The 19599-nt window shown below is 30.8% G+C and overlaps 1 protein-coding gene across 1 annotated transcript in view; it reads left to right on the top strand.

The window, feature by feature from the left end:
• Positions 1-19599, top strand: part of LOC132934541 (uncharacterized) — a 424794-nt gene that overhangs the window by 46918 nt on the left and 358277 nt on the right. Inside the window, exon 2 of the mRNA XM_061000860.1 lies at positions 16758-16817. Within this exon, the coding sequence (XP_060856843.1) occupies positions 16758-16817 (60 nt within the window). The remainder of the gene's footprint in view (positions 1-16757; positions 16818-19599) is intronic.

The following is a 19599-nucleotide window of genomic DNA, read 5'->3' as shown; positions in this document are numbered from 1 at the left end:
ACTAACGCAAGCAGTCGTAATTAATAGACAAATAGGCAGATAATGCACCATAAATCATAATATTTATTGATCTAATTTATTCAAAACCAATTTATATATTTTATTAGCATTGCTTTTTTCAAAAACGATACGCAGTAGTCTTACTAGAGTAAGTTGTTTCCAAATAAAATCAAACTATGCGGGTTTACTTTGAACTCTACATATTATAGTATAACACCTAGAACATAATATGATACAACTTTATAATATTGCAAAGTGTGTTTGGGATTAAAAATTCTTTGGATTAAAAATCATAAATGACCGTGGAAACGGAAAGACTATAGGATTGGTCATTACTTATTAATCATTATTATAAGTAATTGATATTTACAGTTTAGTAAACAAAAGTATATACAACGGTCTTCTTACATGTTACTTAATTATATCGTGTTTGTCATTATAACAATATATACGTTAGATAGTTAGATCGTTTTGATTCGGATAAACATTAAACATATTGGTAATTCAGTGAAACTTCCATAATACAAGGCATTGTGGGCAACGAAAACAATTCGTATTATATTGTGAAGTTAAATACAATTACAAAAATTTGGTTATAATTTGGTTTGATTGTCAAAAATATTTCGTTAAACATATTCATTTAATATGTAATTTCATTGTATGGGAAGCACTGTATTATAAATTACCATAACTAGGTAATAAATAACAAATTTGTCATCATATAAAATATTATTAATTTTAAAACGATAAGCACTTGTTTTGCTATTCCTTGCATGCTGTGCTTTATTTTTTGTTTTATTGCTTTATTTTTTATATTACATTAGCTCCGTTTCACTTTGATTTGGACCGTGTTCATTGCTTCGGGCGCAGAGTGTTTTATTTTTTAGGTCAATGGAGTCGGGGGTATAAGTATGTACCGATAGTGGTCATACGTTTGGAATCGAATACTCCAACAGACAAATATATGCGTAGGTAGTAAAATTTTTAGCCTACAGGCTGTATCGGATAAAATACACAGTGCTCGCATGCACACGTTTGTTGTTATTTTCTCAGATTGTAAAAGTGTGATATACAGTGTAATATTTTGATGATTGAAGTCAAATATTTAGAAAATATCTTAACAATAAATTAATAGATATATAGAAAATATAATTTTACATTACTGTGTGTCGTGTTGTTTTTAAAATGTAGCTAAATCATGATTTTATGATTAAAATTAAGGAAAAAAATTATACTTACATGAGATACCGGAAAAATAACGTTCGTCAAATGTCACACTACCCCACCCCATATTGAAAATTGGTAGTTTTTGGCATGCAATCTCTTAACTCTTTAGTATGAAATTTCTATGAATTAATGCGGTTTGACGTCAAACTCTCATTTTACAAATTACGCCAAGTGAGATATCACCCACACACAGCCGGCAACCACCTCGTAGAAATTTTAATTTTTCACTTTAATAATTTTGCAAGTCATTTGTTTAAATTTGTAAGATGCGTATCAAACCCTTATTTTAAAAATTACCTTGGAGTAGGAGGCAGATAAAAATTCATTATACAGTATTTACGTTTTTATTCAAAAAAGTAAAGAAATTAAAAACTGTTCAATAACTTATGAATTACTTACACGCTACAAGCTATGTTTTTAAAGATCATAATTTGTTGGAACTTAGTTGAGAAATATAAGTATAAATATAGTTTACATATCATGGCATAAGGGTATCTTTAATTATTTGGAGTAAACATCTTTACTTCTGAGTCTGAATCAATTCTTATTTACGGCCGCCGCATACGCTGCTTCAGAGGCGTCGCTAAACCCATGTTATTTTATATGTAGCATTTGGATGAGTAACCATATTATGCGAGGTATTTGCAGAGTAGCCAGAACGGGTAGCTCTCGGTGGTATAGAGTCCAAGATGTCATTGCTTCTTCAATTTGGGTTTCATCCAGTTTACTTCTTACAACCAGAAATATTTCATTAATATTTTTAAATCCGTCGAAACAGGAGTGAGAAATCCGAGAGCATCATAGACACACGTGATTTCTGATAGTATTGTCGTTTGCTGAATTTCAACGGACAGGGTTGATATTGGTAGCTGAGTGAGTCAACTTTTGGGACACACTTTTGACCAAGAATCACGTAATTCAAACGTAATTGGAAGAACTTGTTGGTGTTCCAGCGAAATTTGGGATGATAGTTGATAGAGTTGCTTGACCATTTTCGCAGTTCGAACTGAACTTTTTCTAATATTGTGATTTTTACGTCAATACGGGCTCTTCAGTTAGATTACTTATACTTATAACCATGTCATCTTCATAGAGATCCCGATGAACGATAGCTTTTATTGTTTCATCGTTAGAAGCTTCACCGACCACTAATTTATATAGCGCACGAATCGCAATAAATGGTGAACATTTTTGACCAAAAGTAACTCTCACCTCATATTCCAACACAGGCTCCTCTGGGTTGAATCTATATAACAATCACTGATAGGAACGATGTGTTTCGGTTACAACTATTTGACGAAACATATTTTTTATATCTGAAATAAATACAATGGAATGTAGACACAATATAGACGAGAGTGCAAAATTATTCAGGGTAGATCTTGTTGGAGCTTCGTTCCGCAAAAAAGGGTGTTGTTCAATGACATACCAGAAGATGTTTTTGTCAAGGCATTGAAAACGACTCACATGATGGGGAATGTAGTAAGTGTTCTGTTAATTTGTAAGGGTTCGATTTAATTTGATCATATGGGTGATATCTAAGTAATTCTTAATTCTTTTGTTGTACTCCTCTCGCAAGTCACATCGGGTGATTGTCTGCCAGGGCAGTCAACGGTGAAGACGAACGACAGTGATGATGCCGGTGTTAGACACAAAATGGCCGTAAAACGATAGACAAAACGAACAAACGACGAACCAAAATTGAAAAGAGACGGAATTCTCGGCATACACGCACACTGCTAGTCGGCTACTGTAATTACGTGATTACGCCGTATCGGTGTCGGTGTGAAGAGCGTCTCATCACTTTCAGACATAATCAAACAACAGTTTTCTTAATAGCTGGTCGGTGTGGTATGAATAACGTTGAAATACAAAATGTAAAATTACCTGGTTTTTTTGTAAATGTTTTCTAAATGTACACAATATTTTGTATGTGAACTGGTAGGTGTTATGCGTGTTCAATTACTATCGTACCTCTTTTATAGCGCTTGTTTTACGATATTGCAGCACAGGCTACTTGAGTCAAATTTCTGTGGTTGCATTAATTAATAATCTACAAAAAATCTTTCTTTTAGTTAGTATTTTTTTTACATAGTAATTTTTCGGGGTATCGAAAGTACCCATGGATAATCCTTAGTCACGCCTATGTTGCAGCGTGTTTGTTGAAATGTTTTATTCTGAGAATATAATAAAAAGATAGATTCTATTTAATATCGACAATGGCTGTTGCCTGTCATTTTTGAAGTTTTTTATTACTTTTAGCTTAAAACCTACTCAGAATATTAAATAGGTTTTTTATTATCTATCTCTATTTTATTTCAAGTCAATAACATATTGAATTTATTTATTGGTGAATATTTAAATTGTAGGTCGTAAATTGTAGGTCGTTATCAGGTCGTATCTTACATCCAATTGTTGAGCACTAGACTAGATTCACTCAGTTTCACAAAGAATGGAATTTATTTAATTTTAACCAAATATTTAAAAAAATTCAGATTAGTGATAAGTTTATCATTGTGTTTATAGAATATCCTTAACATTTTAAAAAGATCGCTATAAAACCATGAATACATTTTAAATACATAACTACTATTGGTAAAAGGTTATAAATAAATATCTAATTCATACATAATACATATTTACTATTAATACTGAAGAAAATCTTCTAAATATTTATATACTTTTTTCAAGGTTTTTCAATTGCAGTTAAAATTATTTTATGATATAATATTAATCATTTACATTAAATATTGTATTTATGATTAGGAGCAAATATCAGGGATCTATAGTAATATTTTTTTTTTAACATAATAATATATTTAAATAACTAAAATTGATTTTCAAAAAATTAGTTATTTACAATTTCACTTCAGTGCCAATGAAAAAAACATATACATTTTACTGAGTATAAAAATCAAACGGCAAATATAACAATAATCATTCAAATGTCCATCACTAATATATTCATTACTTTAATGCTATTCTTGAAATCTTATTGGTAAAAAATGTATTCATTACAAATTAATGCTCTTAAATGTATTGTTAATAGTAAGATAGGTGAAATAATTTTCCAAGTTTAAAAACAATTTCTTATTTTTTATTGTATCTAACAAGAATTCTTAAACGTCTCTTTTTCTGTATATGTTCATACTATAGTAGCCATAAATAGTATACTATGGCATATACTTATGAAGCATGTTTTATTTATTATGAAAATTATAAGGAAATAAAAAGAACATTTAACCTTGAAACATAGATACAATAAACAAAAAGGCCATTCATAAAAATCGAATGACTTTACATGAAATTGGTATTATTATTAATAAAGCGAATATTTGCATACCAAATACTATAAGTAATAATTGTAATAAATATAAAATAAGATACAACTATGTTCAAGGATGGTAATGTGACTGAACGGTTTGAGTGAAAAGGGTATTAATATTTAGTTCTACTTAAAAATTGTTTTTTTGAAAATAATATGTACCGATTCATATTATTGAAAAATGTTGTCTATGCATTTAAAATTATTCTACATAAACTAACGGATTTAAATGTATTCAAGTAAAAACAATATATTCTTAGTAAAGTTGTATTCTATTTCTGTGCCTATTTCTGTCCCCAGGTACACATAAATACATTTGATTACTTGATGTTACAGCTGATCTATAATATATTAATATATATTATTCTGTGGCTTAGACTTTGTTTTGTTATAGACGTTTAATTTTTAATAAAATATTACCATTATTTTCCCTGTAGACGCCAATAGTTGTAGTCTTTTACACATACATTGGATGTTAGCCAAATCACTATAATTCATCAAGTTGGTGTTAATTTATTTTCTGTTTGCGTCATTTATTGAATTTCATAAGGTTATGTACATTTTTTTTTCTTGCAAATGGTTTCATACAATTTATTTGTTTCTCAACACAATGTTTCCAAAATATATTCATGTTATTGACAACTACAACATTAGTAAAAAAAAAAAAAAATTTAACACATCAAAACATGATCTGGTCCGACTGGATTATTTTTAAACTATCAACGACAATAATTTAAACCCAACGATTGTGACAATAACTAAACAAAAATACTAAAATAATATGGACTAATTTAATCATAAATAATACAGTACCTAGTCAGTAGTTGATTATACAACAGGTTTTTCATAAAACAGTTGGAGCACGCTAACATATTGTGCCGTGTTGGGTTATTGACACAGTTACATGATTCTATCCACGAAACCAAATTAAATTTGAACACACGGGAAAAGTTTAAACTAAAAATGTCCAGACAAAAAAATTCTAAGATAAATGCTTGAGAGTTCCATGGAATAAAGCAAGTTCGATATTGGATATCAATAGTTAAAAACAAATTGCATTGAATATTATAAAAAAATAATATTAAGAATAAATGAAGTAACCAACTTCGGTTATGAAATATTACCATCGGGGCTCTTCAAAACACGTCACGTAGACAAATTTAATGGCAGACTTTTCAAAAATAGGTGACACCTAAGTTATTGTGGTGTAACCACGATTGAACAGATTTTCAAAGCGTCGAAAAATATCCCACAGTGTTTTCAGTTGAAATTCATATCCCAATAATAAATACAATAATTAGAATGCATTCAAGAATAATTAGCGTCAAGACCCGGGTACAATATTATATTAAAACGATACAAGTTAACGGTGTTAAAAAATAATCAAAAAATCGTACTCAATTATTTTTTGAATTGCTCAAACATTTAGATTTTGAGCGAAGCGATGAATGTATTAATTTTACAATGATGTGTGTTTTTTTTTTTTTTTTTTATTTTTTTTTTTTGTGTCTGTCATCACCTTTTAGGACAGTAAAAATGCTTGGATTTTCTTCAACAGTAACTTTTCTGATAGGAAAGTGAATCTAGTTGGTACTTTGAGGGGGCCAAAAGTAAAAATTTCCCAGTAGTTTTCAAAAGCGACGTGAAAAACAAAAGAAAAATTAAGGAAAAACGGAAATTTTTACGCAAAATCTGTTTTTGAAAAAATCGATTTTGGTTTTTGGTGTAACTCTAAAACAAATAACCGTAGGGACATGCAATTTTGACTGAATGTTTATATTAGCATTTTCTATACACCATACAATTTTGAAAATATTTTGACTCTTTTTGAGCTGTTTACGGACATTGTCAGTTTTCAATTTTTTTAGTTTTTTTTTCTATAAATATCAATAAAATTTTATTTGATGGGTAAAAATGCGTGAATATTTAATATAAGGCTCCTGATATATCGTTCTAATAGCAGTTGAAATATATTAAAAATACATAGGCACAATTTTTTTTTATAAGCATTTAAAGTTCAAATTTTGACAACATTTATCAAATTTATAATTTATTAATTATTTTGTGGTTAAAAATGTATAATATGTTTAACTTTTATGGTTAAGGATTGAAAATTTAAAACAAGTCTCCACTTAAATAGGTTATATATATAAATTACTTTATTCACAATAATATCATCAAATATACTTATTTCATAGGCTGACTGACCGTTTTCGCTCAGAATCGTTTTTCTTATACAATGATATTATATCATAGAATTCAAATTTAACAACATCTATTACAGTAACCCACTTGTAACCTACTGTACAGCAGAGCGACATCCACTTATCCACCTTTTTTATTTTATTTTTTTCTAAATTTAGTACCTAGGTAAGTAATTTTTGGGGAAAACTAAATAACACCAACAATTTAGTAAAATGTGTTTTTCGATATAGTAGGTATGATTTTTTTTTTTTTTTTTTTTTTTTTTTTATTGGGTAACCCGCGGCAACATAGGCCATTGGGTGTGGGGAGGGCACTGTAGGTTTTATATTGGGTAGGTTTGGTAGGTTTTTATATTGGGTAGGTTGGTACACGTGTGTGTTGTGTTTGGCAGAATTTCTAATGGGGCACCCGTAGGTTTCTGCCGTGCCCCGGGGTGGGGGGATGGCGGCACTTGTTCTCCGGACACCGTGACTTGCACGGAGAAAAATGCCGCCCAGTGGTCGAGGATCGAACTCGGACCGGCTGTGCCGAATCCGTCGCGTTAGACCACTCGGCCACCTCGTCCCCCCCGTAGGTATGATTATTAATTGTGTTCCGCGTACTTATACGCACTACTGCAGCCACTATAATATATTATTATTATTATTCAAAAGCCTTTATCGCGTACCTATATTGACCGGGCCGTGGTGTTGCGGTGTGGCGAGGTAGGTATTATTCATTATAACGAAACAATTTATGCCGATTGTGGCGGTTGTTGTCGGTGTTTGTGTGTACACACCGCGACGGTCAAAACGATATAATTATTATGCACTCGTACACCGCTTATTCCATGCCACTCCGTATATACCGTGTACCGCGTACCGTGTACTACGCGGTGACCACGCGTTTAACAGGACATTGGTTTTTGGTAAATGTTGTGCCCAGAGCCACTGCATTAGGTGTGTGTGTGTGTGTGTGTGTGTGTGTGTGTGTGTGTGTGTGTGTGTGTGTGTGTGTGTGTGTGTGTGTGTGTATGTGTGTGTGTATGTGTGCATATACATATATATATATATATTATATAGGTACACACACCTAACTAGTTTATTAGCTCCTCACTCGTCAAACCGTGCGACCCTTTTCGCAGATTAAATAATACACCACTAAACGAACAACCACCGCTGCCGAATCGTATAACTAATCACGCTCCAATTGGCATTGTTATTCCGACGCGTATACATTATAATTATTATTTATACGGTCACACAATATTATTTTCATCAGCCGCACCTAGAAAACCGTGATATTATTATTATTTAAATATGGCATAAAATATACAAGTACCGGGTGACCGAGCTTACCTCGAGTTCAGTTTCTTAAAAAACGAGTTAATGATAATTGTTTGTAAATGTTAAGACTTAAAATTATAATTAATATTGGTTATTAAACTCGAATTAGGTATACATTACATTAAGAGGGGACGTTGTCCAAACTTTATCATAATTTTTGCAAAAAAAAATAATTTTGTTTGATCCACAAGGTACCGTGCTTCGCTTCAGTAAACAATTGAAGAAATAAATAATGATTCTATTGATTCTATTGATTTTTCGATTTATAATATTCTTATTTTCAAAAACGACAAAGTTGTCGAACGAAATTTACGAAATTTCAAAGAGACAATATTTAGGTCTCGGAATAGACAAAACCATTTGTATGAAGGATTTAAATAATTTATCTATCTGAAATCTTAAAATCACTTTTTTGAAAACTCCTGTCAAATCAATTCAGAACCTTATCATAATAATATTATTTAGGTAATAATCTATAGTAGGTACCTACAGATTATTTTTAAAAATTAGCGGGTGTAATTTATTGAATTAATTTTCACAGATAAAATAATATGTCATTGTAAAAAAATAAAATAATTTCGGTTTCTTTACTAGGTTTATTAGATTTTCCGTTCCTAGTCAATGTCACTCAAGACATGCACTTTAAATTCTGCAGCTTGTTCAGATTTGACACATTGGCGTACAAAATTACCTAAATTGTGTATACTGTTTCACATGGCCATAGTCGGTATGGTTTTGTATTACGGGACACAAAATATAAAATATGTCGGTCGGGTTTAAAGTGAGTTCAACGCTGTAGGTTAGGCAGGTAGGTATGTATAACGTCTATTATTCAAACGACTGCGCTAAGTACGCGTCATATTTTGTATACGGTCTGCTTTTTATCGGATTACTTCTCATCATCGTATCGTACCGTCGTGCCGAGACCAACTAGTCGTTACTTTAGCCGTTTGACATTTTTTCTTCTTTAAATATGTATTAATCGGTGCGTTTTATACTCATGAATATTCCCGTGAAAAGTCATAAAAACAATTTGGACCATTTATAATGCAAGATAACCAAGGCAGAGAAGCGCTTGGATGAAATTTCAACTATATTTTCTGTATTTATGTTAGCTTTAAAAGCTGATTACTACTTAAAGCTTTCCCAATGCATGTACGTACTTCAATTTAAATATCGAATCATGTTTGTGTTTCATATTTAACGTATGTTTATTGCACATTCTCTCCGACGTAGGATATAATATCACTGTACAACAGAATCCGCCTAGTGATTAAATTTTGATTTGCGGTTAATTATTCAACTTCCGTTTCGATTACGTTCCCGGTTAAATGAAAGGAAAAAGTAATTATTAACAATATATTTATATATGTATACGTACTTAATAAATTCTTTATGACTATAAGACCCTCTAGTTTTTCTTTGTATACAATTTAAAAAGTTTATGGATCTTAAATCTTAATAATTCAACCTTCGTTTTGTCAATCTCAATATTACTTTATAAAGTGTTCTGAAAATAATTTTGATGAGACTATATCATAGTATGACGGTGAAGATTACGGTATAAAAGTCAAACTATGGCTACGGGGATAACAAAAATTCAACAATATGAAATATTTTTTTTAAGCAACCACAAAATGTATTAAAATAAAATGGGACGTAATTTTGGAAGTTTTTATTACCCTATGTTTAATAATAAAATAAACATAGTTGATATGTAGTTTTTTTTTATAAATGCTATTCTGTAAAAGATATTATAAAATGTTTTCAGACAGTAAGTATAAAAATTGTTGTTAGTTTTGATACGATAAAATGTTTAAGAATAATATTGATAGCATTGTTATTTAATTAATAAACTACCTCTAAACAATAATATAATAATATTATATTATAACAATATAATACATGTCACATTTTTGTAATTAATTATTATAGTAATTATATGGTTAAATTTCAAATTTTACTTTGTCTATTACTCGTATGAATGTAAATGTAAATTTTAAGTCATTTCTTATACATAAAACGTTATTATAAGATTATAATATTTAAATTGTATTCGATTATAATTTTTAAAAATATTAATTATTATACATGAAATTCCCACACATTCGTCATGTACACATGCAAAATATACAATAATAAATAACATATAAATTTATCATTAATTTATTATGTATCATAATACATCAACTATAAATATAACACATTATAACTCATAATATAATATTATAATTATATTAAATAAGAAATCTTCGATTCTTAAAACTTAAAACTGTTGTTACTTTTTCTTTAAGAATAGTAAAAATATAAACTATTAATGAATTATAAATATTAATTGTGTATAACGCATTGTCTTAACTGAATTTATTGTGTTAATATTCAGAAATCGATTGTTCGCTAAACTTGTTGTGGTGGTGGTGGGGGGGGGGGGGGGGGAGAGATATCTTTTAAGTATTTCAAAAGCACAGTACATCAATATCATATAATTTGTGATCTTGTATTAATATTTTATTATACAGATGTTTTCGTCTACTAATGTTACAGGTTGTCTGTCTTGAGAGTCTATGCGTGGATAGGTATATAATATGTACTTAGTACTGTTTTTAAAATATTGTAATTCTCTCCCCACGTAAACTGTCGTGAAATGGTTGACGACAAAGTATAAAAATAAAGCGTTATTGATGAAAAAAAAAAATATCTCGATTTTTTTCAAATCAAGAGAGTCATGGTTAAGATTACAGTTACGTGGTAAATCACTTGATATTTTCTACTCCAAAGAAAATTTGTGAATCGTTTTATATGATATGTTTTTGTTAAAAATAGTAACCATGCCAAAGAAAATCTTAAGAAAAATTGGTGAAAAATCAAAATATGTGTACCCAGGCCAAAAACATATAATATATGTTAAAAAAATGAAATATAATGATAATATTCAAATGATTTGTATGGTGACCTCAATCCCCAAATATCTTAGTGTCTTGTTTAAAAACGTTTAACGACAATCAGAAAAATAATATCTGCATCGGCGTGCCACATGTAATCATGTCAATACAACCGAATCAGTTTCAGTACAAATCTAATAATGAAGAGATAGCCGATGATATGATACAAATATAAAGGGGATATGGTGAATAGATGCATTTAAAGTACTTAAACAACACACACCAATCGTATGTGATCTTGTAATAATATTTTATTCTATGGATGTTTTCGACTGCTAATATTACAGGTTTTCTGTGTTGAGGACTAATACGTGGATAGAGGTACCTATATACTGTTTTTAAAGTACCTATTGTAATACCCTCCCAACATAAACTGTTGACGACAAACAATGGAATTAAGGCGTTATTGATGAAATAAAAACAAATAGAACGATATACCTAGGTAATATTAACATAATATTGTGTAGAGTCATCTTAATCCCCAACTATCCTTGCGTCTTGTTTTAAACGTCTAATGACAATCTGCATCGACATAATAGTATAATCGCGTCAAAACAACAGAATCAGTATCGCTAAAATCTAATAATGAAGGGATAGGTGATGAAACGAGACCAATATAAAGGGGATGGCATAATTTAGTATGTTGGTCCGTCAATAGATTGCGCGTAGATAGTAGTCACTGTGACAGGTCGTTGCTTATATTTTCAGTCAAAATCATTATCGCGAATACTGGTTTACCGACTCGTGTCCATTATCGGGATTGTTGTATCCATACGATAATAATATTAATGAACCAACCAAAACTACAATGGTCTGCAAATGTTATAACAATCAAAAATCAAAAAAGAATATAAAACCAACAACCACTATAATCGTATGGGAGACGTGTGGTTTTACAATATTGTTGTTTATAATTAAAATATGCTAATACACAGACTTAAATGGTTTATTATAATTATTAAGTGTTAAAATAAAAAAAAATCTCTATAATAACATCAGTTTTTCTCGATAATGGACAGCTCTCAAATAATTAATTTTCTAGTGCTCCTGCAAGCTGCGATTATTTCAACGACATTCTTTATTTATTCTATTATAATACCACAGCCAGTGGCTGCCAATGTAATCCTTTATTTATTTATGATAATCGATTGTTTTTACTTTAATGGTGTTAGGAGAAACCCAATCCCTATTAGCAAAAACCTTTATTATAATCGTATGACGTAATACGATAATATTATTACGTATCGTACTTACTAATGCGCATAACGCGTTTTTAAATCATGTAAATGCTCTGAAAAGTCTAAAGAAAATCAAAAGTATGTATTACACTGTTAACAAAATTATATACGTAGAAAATCTATCGCTTTCCGACGGCTGTGATGTTTAAGTGCATATGATATTTAAAATTATACGTTTTTCGATAACTATTGCGTTTCATTAATTATATATTTTGATTCATAGGTATAATACTTCCTACACGTTTCATTTGACTCGAATTAGGCAATGATAAGCACAACACTCAGCGTTATAATATCAGCAGTGGACGTCCGAATCGCATAGGACTTCCTTTTTTTTAACCTAATGTGATTTGGTTTTTTTTTCAAAACATGATGATTTCTGTTTTTTACGCGACACGACGTCCTTTGTTATTTTATGTCAGCCACTTACATTATTTTCGTCCAGGTCTCTACTTAATTGAATCCACGTTTATGCTGTGTTTTTTTTTTATTTTTTCGCGTTCTACATTAACGAGCAAATGACTTTTATTACTCGTTCTAGTATTTTTAAACGGTTTCTGACGTACTTTTGCAGAAACAATGACGATCGACAGACTTGAAAGGTAAATTAATCCATAAGCTTTGTTATTAGTATTAAATTGTTCTTGAATTTACTTTTGTGTACAACATAATAATATTACGTAACGTCATAAAAAAAAAGTACCTATAATTATTATTATGGTGGTTTGGCACACTAGAGAATAACGCTAAAGTGGAAACTAAATGGATTAGAAAATGGTATGTTGTGCTGTCGTTATTTTATAAACAATTAAATTCTAATTATTATACCATAAAATAAACAAATTTGAAAATACAAAAATCATTTTAAATGGATTGGTATAGACAAAAACTATTAAGACCTATTTATTACAACGGAATAAATTATATTATTAACAATATAGTTCCATCATGGTGTCATCATTGCGTCCTCGTCAGCAATAGGTACTCAATTCTCTATTATTTTACTATAGTTGAAGAAAACAAAGTTTCACTATAAATAGTTGAAAACAAGGCCCTAATATACAGTAATACTGAAAGGATGACTTAAAACCGTGAAGAAAAATATGTTCTTGAGGAGGGCACTCAATGCATTATTATTATCAATATATTTATAAAAAAAATTAATGTTTAACGTTTTTGTGAATTATTTCAGACTTCAAACACTAATTTACTATTATGTTTAAAAAAATATTTAAAATATTTGCGAAAACGGTAGCAAAATATGACAAAAGATTGAAAGACTTCCAATATTCGTTTAATTATCGCGTAAAAGGATAGTACCTATGTGGTTTAAACAAAATAAAATGTGCTATAGTCAGCCGAAGAAGTTATACGTACAAATTACCCAAAGTATTGATCGAACTTTAAACAGACTATGTAATATAATGTATTATTTAACTCTCGCAATTATTAAAACGTTCGTGTTTTGATAGGATGGGTTAGGTATATATATATAATACATATATATGTGTACATGTAGCAGCCGTCCGTATAGTGCGCGAACAGTTGTTGCAATGTGCATACATAATAATAATAATAATATTATAATATTCGCAGTTGTCTAATGATCTCCCGAGAAATGTTCATTTATTGTGAAACTCCGAGTGCACTCGGTCTATGCTTCCACGCGTTATGGTCGTTTTTGTTTTTTGTTTCGTATTTGACACTCGTACAGTGCCTAGTCGCAATTAAAGTCGAATATCGGTCCAATTTTACCCTCGTTAACTCTTGGGCGGCGGGTGAAGGGTGGACAGGTCCGTCAACGTTGCGTGCATTTATAAACCGTATAATAATAACAGTAATGATAATAATATTATTATTATAAGTATTTGTACCTTGGGCCACGCAAATTTTTAACGAAGGGTGAACACCGTACACACACACACACACACACTTGCACGCACACCCGAGCCTATAATATGTACGTATATATATTATTATTATTATATATAGTTATATGTTTTGTTCTGTTTCTGCGTGGCATAATATAATTTTTATTCACATCACACCCGCCGCCAGAGCGTAACCCTCCGCAGCAGCAGTGCCAGAGCATCGCCCGTCCGCAAACACAAAAATATTGCAAATCCGTTTCCAGTTATAAAATATGGTCCGCGGATTACACGATGATTATAATTTGATTTAGAGAACGCCGTGACGGGCAGGTATACACGGCGGTTTTTATTGGCCACCCCCGGGACAAAAGGTTAAATCTCCAGATTTTTTCACCGGTGGGGTAGAACAAAAAAAAAAAAACAAAATATAATAATAAAAACATGCACATTCGTATAATACATATTCAAATAATATATAATACGTGTGCAAAAAAAAAAAAAAAACGTACGTGTACATTTTGTTTACAGAAAGTAGGTAGGTAGGTACTGGTAAAATGTTCGCTTTGCTCGGCTGAAAGCGGCTGTCAGTCTAAGGTCGTTCGAATATATATATACCGCCTCAACAGTAATGATAATAAAGTGAAACGGACTGGAAAAAATAATATTTACCATATACCTTATTACCCCGTCGTGTGTGATGAAAAAAAAAAAGGAAAAAATATGAAAGAAGTTTAACGAATTAAATATGTCCGTCGAATAATGCACACTGTTGAAAAAAATCCATTGAATAAAACGTCGGAAGTAGATAATATTGCTTAAAAGCTAAACTTTTCGATTCTCAGTAAAGAAATATTGTATAATACATTATATCCGTTGATATGTCTACATAGAATACCTACATATAATATTTAATAGGTGTAGGTACTCTGTACAATGGTTATGATGATACACGCAGTTGAATGCAACGAAAAAATAAAAAAAATCATACTTCCAAAGTATTTTTTTTTTTCTACCAACCATAAAAATTTCGAATTCGCGTATTATAAAACATATATTTTAGTGCATAATATTATTCAACGAACGAACATTACTCATTAGTCATTAAAAATATGCATAAACAAACACTTATCATGCATAATACATATTAAAATTATACATTATATTTTATGGACTTCGCGAAGTTAAATTAAACCAAACCACCGTATTTTCATACATTATAAATTATAATATTATATTATATTATTACGGAACAGATTTAATGTAATCAAACGATGCGCATATGCAGTTTAAAAACATTTTCAGTTCGTTTTATAAAATATAATATTATGTAGGTATTATGTATATTACAAATAAACTGTTTGACTTTGAAAAAAAAAAATGAAAAACAAACAATGATATTCTAACCTAACAATCATATTCTGCATTTTCACGAGTCAACTAGCATTAATAATATTCTAAACACTAATAGCCGCGAATGAATTCTCAGCAAATTCGCGTCTCGTTTACGCGGATGATATTAATGTTTTCGGAAGATAAGTATTAGTGTTGTTATTATTATTATTATTATTATTATATACATTTCCCGGGGCCCTTTTGGGTGGGTACTTTAAATTAAATTTACCTGCAGTGTCACCGTCACCGCCGCCGACAGCATTTCCTCGTGTGTTTATATATTACATTGTTATTATATTATACCTATGTCCTATATACAGACAAGCTCACCGCAGTTGTAGTTGTAGTCAACGAAGTGAGCTTATTGCATTTTCGTGTTTTTTTCCTCCACCTGCCCCGCTCGGGGATGAGAGGTCGCATAATACTACTACTGCTATACAGAAACAAAGAACATCAGCGGGCGAAAAAATTAAATTTAAATCTAAAAAAATTTTTAAAAACTATTCGGCGTCCTTTCAATTCGCGTTTTTCACATTCGGAGAATTTTTATTTCAACAATAGTAATGATAATTTAACGTCTTATTGTCTTTTTAAACAAAAAGACTGCACCATAACATAATAATATAATACGCACGTCCCGATTTTTATTATATCGCCTTAACGCTTACCTAATGTATGTTTACTGCATGCACTCACTCACCGTATATCTACACGCGATTTACTGCTGCACAATAATAATTAATATTATAATAATATTGTATTCTTGTGTAAACGTCATAATAAACGGTGCAGTCCTACGTGAGATGGTCGTCGTAGCCGGTGCATTTGCACGCAAGAGATTCGTTTAAAGTGAACTATTCCGGTGCGTTTACCAAAAGTGAATTTCAAAGAGGAGCCGCTGCAGCCACCGGGCCGCCACCGCTCGCGGACCGGAAACGGATTCGTTCCGGGCATTTGTGAGAAACCGGAAACCCAAAGACAATCGACCGTTTAAGCCGCATATTATCACTAAACGTACTATGTATATAATGTATAAATTATTATTTTACTCTCGTCCTTACCACGGTGACCGGCGAATTACCAGAATGCTGCTGCGAGTACTCGACACACTCACCACTCGCCGACCTGCACGTATCGTTTAGCACAGACGTTCGCTGTCGTCTTCCCTATCCCGAAGTCATTAAAAACCACACTGATCACAATATAATGTTTTATGTTTTGTATTTTTACAGGATGCAACGCCAAGATCGAAAACCAGTTCAAACTGCAGTCCGCGCCAGTTTTACGCGAACGTGAGTACCATATATATTATGTAGAATATTGTGATATTATCTGCCACAATTTCAGCCAGAGTTCCGGAATGCTGAAAATATTGTGTTTTTGCGTTTAGAACACGAGTGCAAACTGCATTTTGTGTTTATGGTGTTTTTGGTAACACTGTGTGTACGGCTAAGCCATATGTCGCCAGTGGCGGATTTAATGGAGCAATAATAATATAATATGGACATGCATTCGTTGAAATGGCCATTCCCTGTGTGGACTCTTGAACTCACGATTTTTTTGTTTTTTTTTAATCGGAAAACGTTTTGATCTAATTGAGTGAATTGGCAAGTAATTGGCTAATAAGTAATTACCAGTATTTACATATTATAGCTGCCTTTCAAACGCATACCCGCATATCGAATATCTGTAATATATTTGGTTTTAATGAATACATTAGAATACCGTGTCGATGATAACACATATTATACCTAGATGGATAGATGAGCGATAATTTGCCATTAGAACAGAAAGCGAGGAGATACTCTACAATTTTAAAACCAAGCAGTGTTTTTGTGTTCGTCTTTGGATACAATTATTTTCTAAAAATACTCTTTCAATATCAATATTAAAAAAAAAAAAGTCTGGTCAGAATAATTTTGATACTGTGCATTCTATTGTCAGTTACATAATTAATTCGTATAAAGTTTAATTATAATTAGGTAAGGTAAAATTGATTAATTAATTATTTAACTCGAAATATTTATTGAAAAACAAAAACTGTGCCCTAGCGCTACGTATAGGTGCGTACGTTATTATTTTATTGTGCTTTTTGAATTTTCAGTGTTTGTGAACTGGGTCTTTTTTCTTAAATCCGCCACTGTGTATTGACTTAAATAAATATATAAACAACTTATAGCCTATATAATCTAATTATTAGATAAAGATTATTGACGCCAACACATTAAATAGTTTTGGAAAGGAGTACGGAAATTCCAAATTAAGGAAAACATTTCGCACACTCCTGTTTTTCATTCTTTGTAGACAACATCGTTTATCATGTCAGACATCATTATTAATTGTTGCAAGACTGATAGGTATCTAATTATGATTATGAATAGTTATAAAATTTGAACACTGCTTTGTATACCATTCCACACTGTCTACTGTAAAATAACGAGTACGATGAGGAAATAATTTTGGTATCGTTTGGTATCGTTAGGTATCGTTGTGAGATTAATTAACTAACGTATCTAATATTAAAATGCATAATAGTATAACATAAATGTGAGATCGTCTGAATCTCGATCGGATTAAATATGAAACATTTGATGATTTGAATCTACTTTGTAAAGTTATTTGTTATTGGCTTTTTTACGTTTATTGGTACGAGCCACAAGTTTTAGTTTTCAAAAGCATACATCCTCTTGACGTTGGTTGGATGCAGACACACTGTGGTGGCGTATGTGTTGTATGAAGTTTAAATGTAATTATATTATAAAATTGCAATCTAAATCTGACTCTGAGCGTTACCAGTATTACTTTAGTTGCTTTTTTTTTCCATCGAATAGAAAAATTTTCTACTAAAAAAAACGTAGGTTCTATTTCCTGTTTTGAAAATATTTTCCTAAAACGTTTCAAACGATGCATAATAAGTATATTCCAAATGGTTCCTAAAATATCGCGTGTCAAACATAACAGTTTTGAACACGCATCGTTATTGACAAAAATAAAATCGTAATAATTATTAATATCATGATTGACTTAGGATAATAAACTACCGAGTACTTTATACTCATGTTCTTGTAAATAATTGTATCGTTGATATTCAGTGTTTGATAGTACATTCGCGTTGATGATGCATTTAGCATATTATAATAATATTGCCATATCAGCGTACATATTTTCACCCTGAATAGTCATCTGATTTTATTCATCTTAATACCATTATTTTTTTTTTTATTGCAATTTTCTAATTCACTGGCCCACTCAAATGTCAAGAAGTGTTTTAGATTTAAAATTATCTTGACATTGTTATTTTATTGAACCTATATAAATAAAATTGTTTGAATTTGATTGATTTCAACTTTGAATTAAAATTAAAATCCAATATTTCTGACACAGGCGTGACATATGTGAAAGTTTTTCACTGACATCATTTTTACATGTTACCATAATAAATTGATCGATGTTTTATATGTACCTTTAAAGTAGGTATTACTCAGTTTGAAATATTATTTTAATTTTAAATAAACCAGTCAGTATAATATTATAGAATATATTTGTATTCGTATTAAAAGTAGTTTGAGGCATTTATATTAAATAATCGACGCCGGGGGCTTAAAATCGCGCACAGATCTAGCGCAGTGATTGTTTTATCAAACAATTATTGGGCTACGATAATAATTATTAATGAGTGTTTTTTTTTTCATTTTTAAGAGACATTTATTTTGATTTAGTGTACCAGTGCATTTAAACAGACCGTTAGATATAACTTAATGTTTGTTGAACCATCAAAATAATATTATGAGACCATTTGAACACAATAATTGGACGAGGTCCATAAAAAAAAACACGAGCATAATGCTATGTGTAAATCATATTTCAATTTAACAGGTCGAAAACCAAACCGCTATATTGGCAACGGATAAAATCGATGTTGAGTATAACTTTTCGTTATCTCGCGACAACACTTCTATAATGTTCAAACATTACTATACAGCCGCGTGTTGTGTATGTTGCGTACACCATGTGCATCATGGATAAGCGCATTAGATCAGTGTAGTTGCAGACGAGCATGTCTACATTATGAAA

This window comes from Metopolophium dirhodum, chromosome 1 (assembly GCF_019925205.1).
Source record: "Metopolophium dirhodum isolate CAU chromosome 1, ASM1992520v1, whole genome shotgun sequence".
Lineage (NCBI taxonomy): Eukaryota > Metazoa > Arthropoda > Insecta > Hemiptera > Aphididae > Metopolophium > Metopolophium dirhodum.
This window is presented reverse-complemented; position numbering and strand designations above follow the sequence as displayed.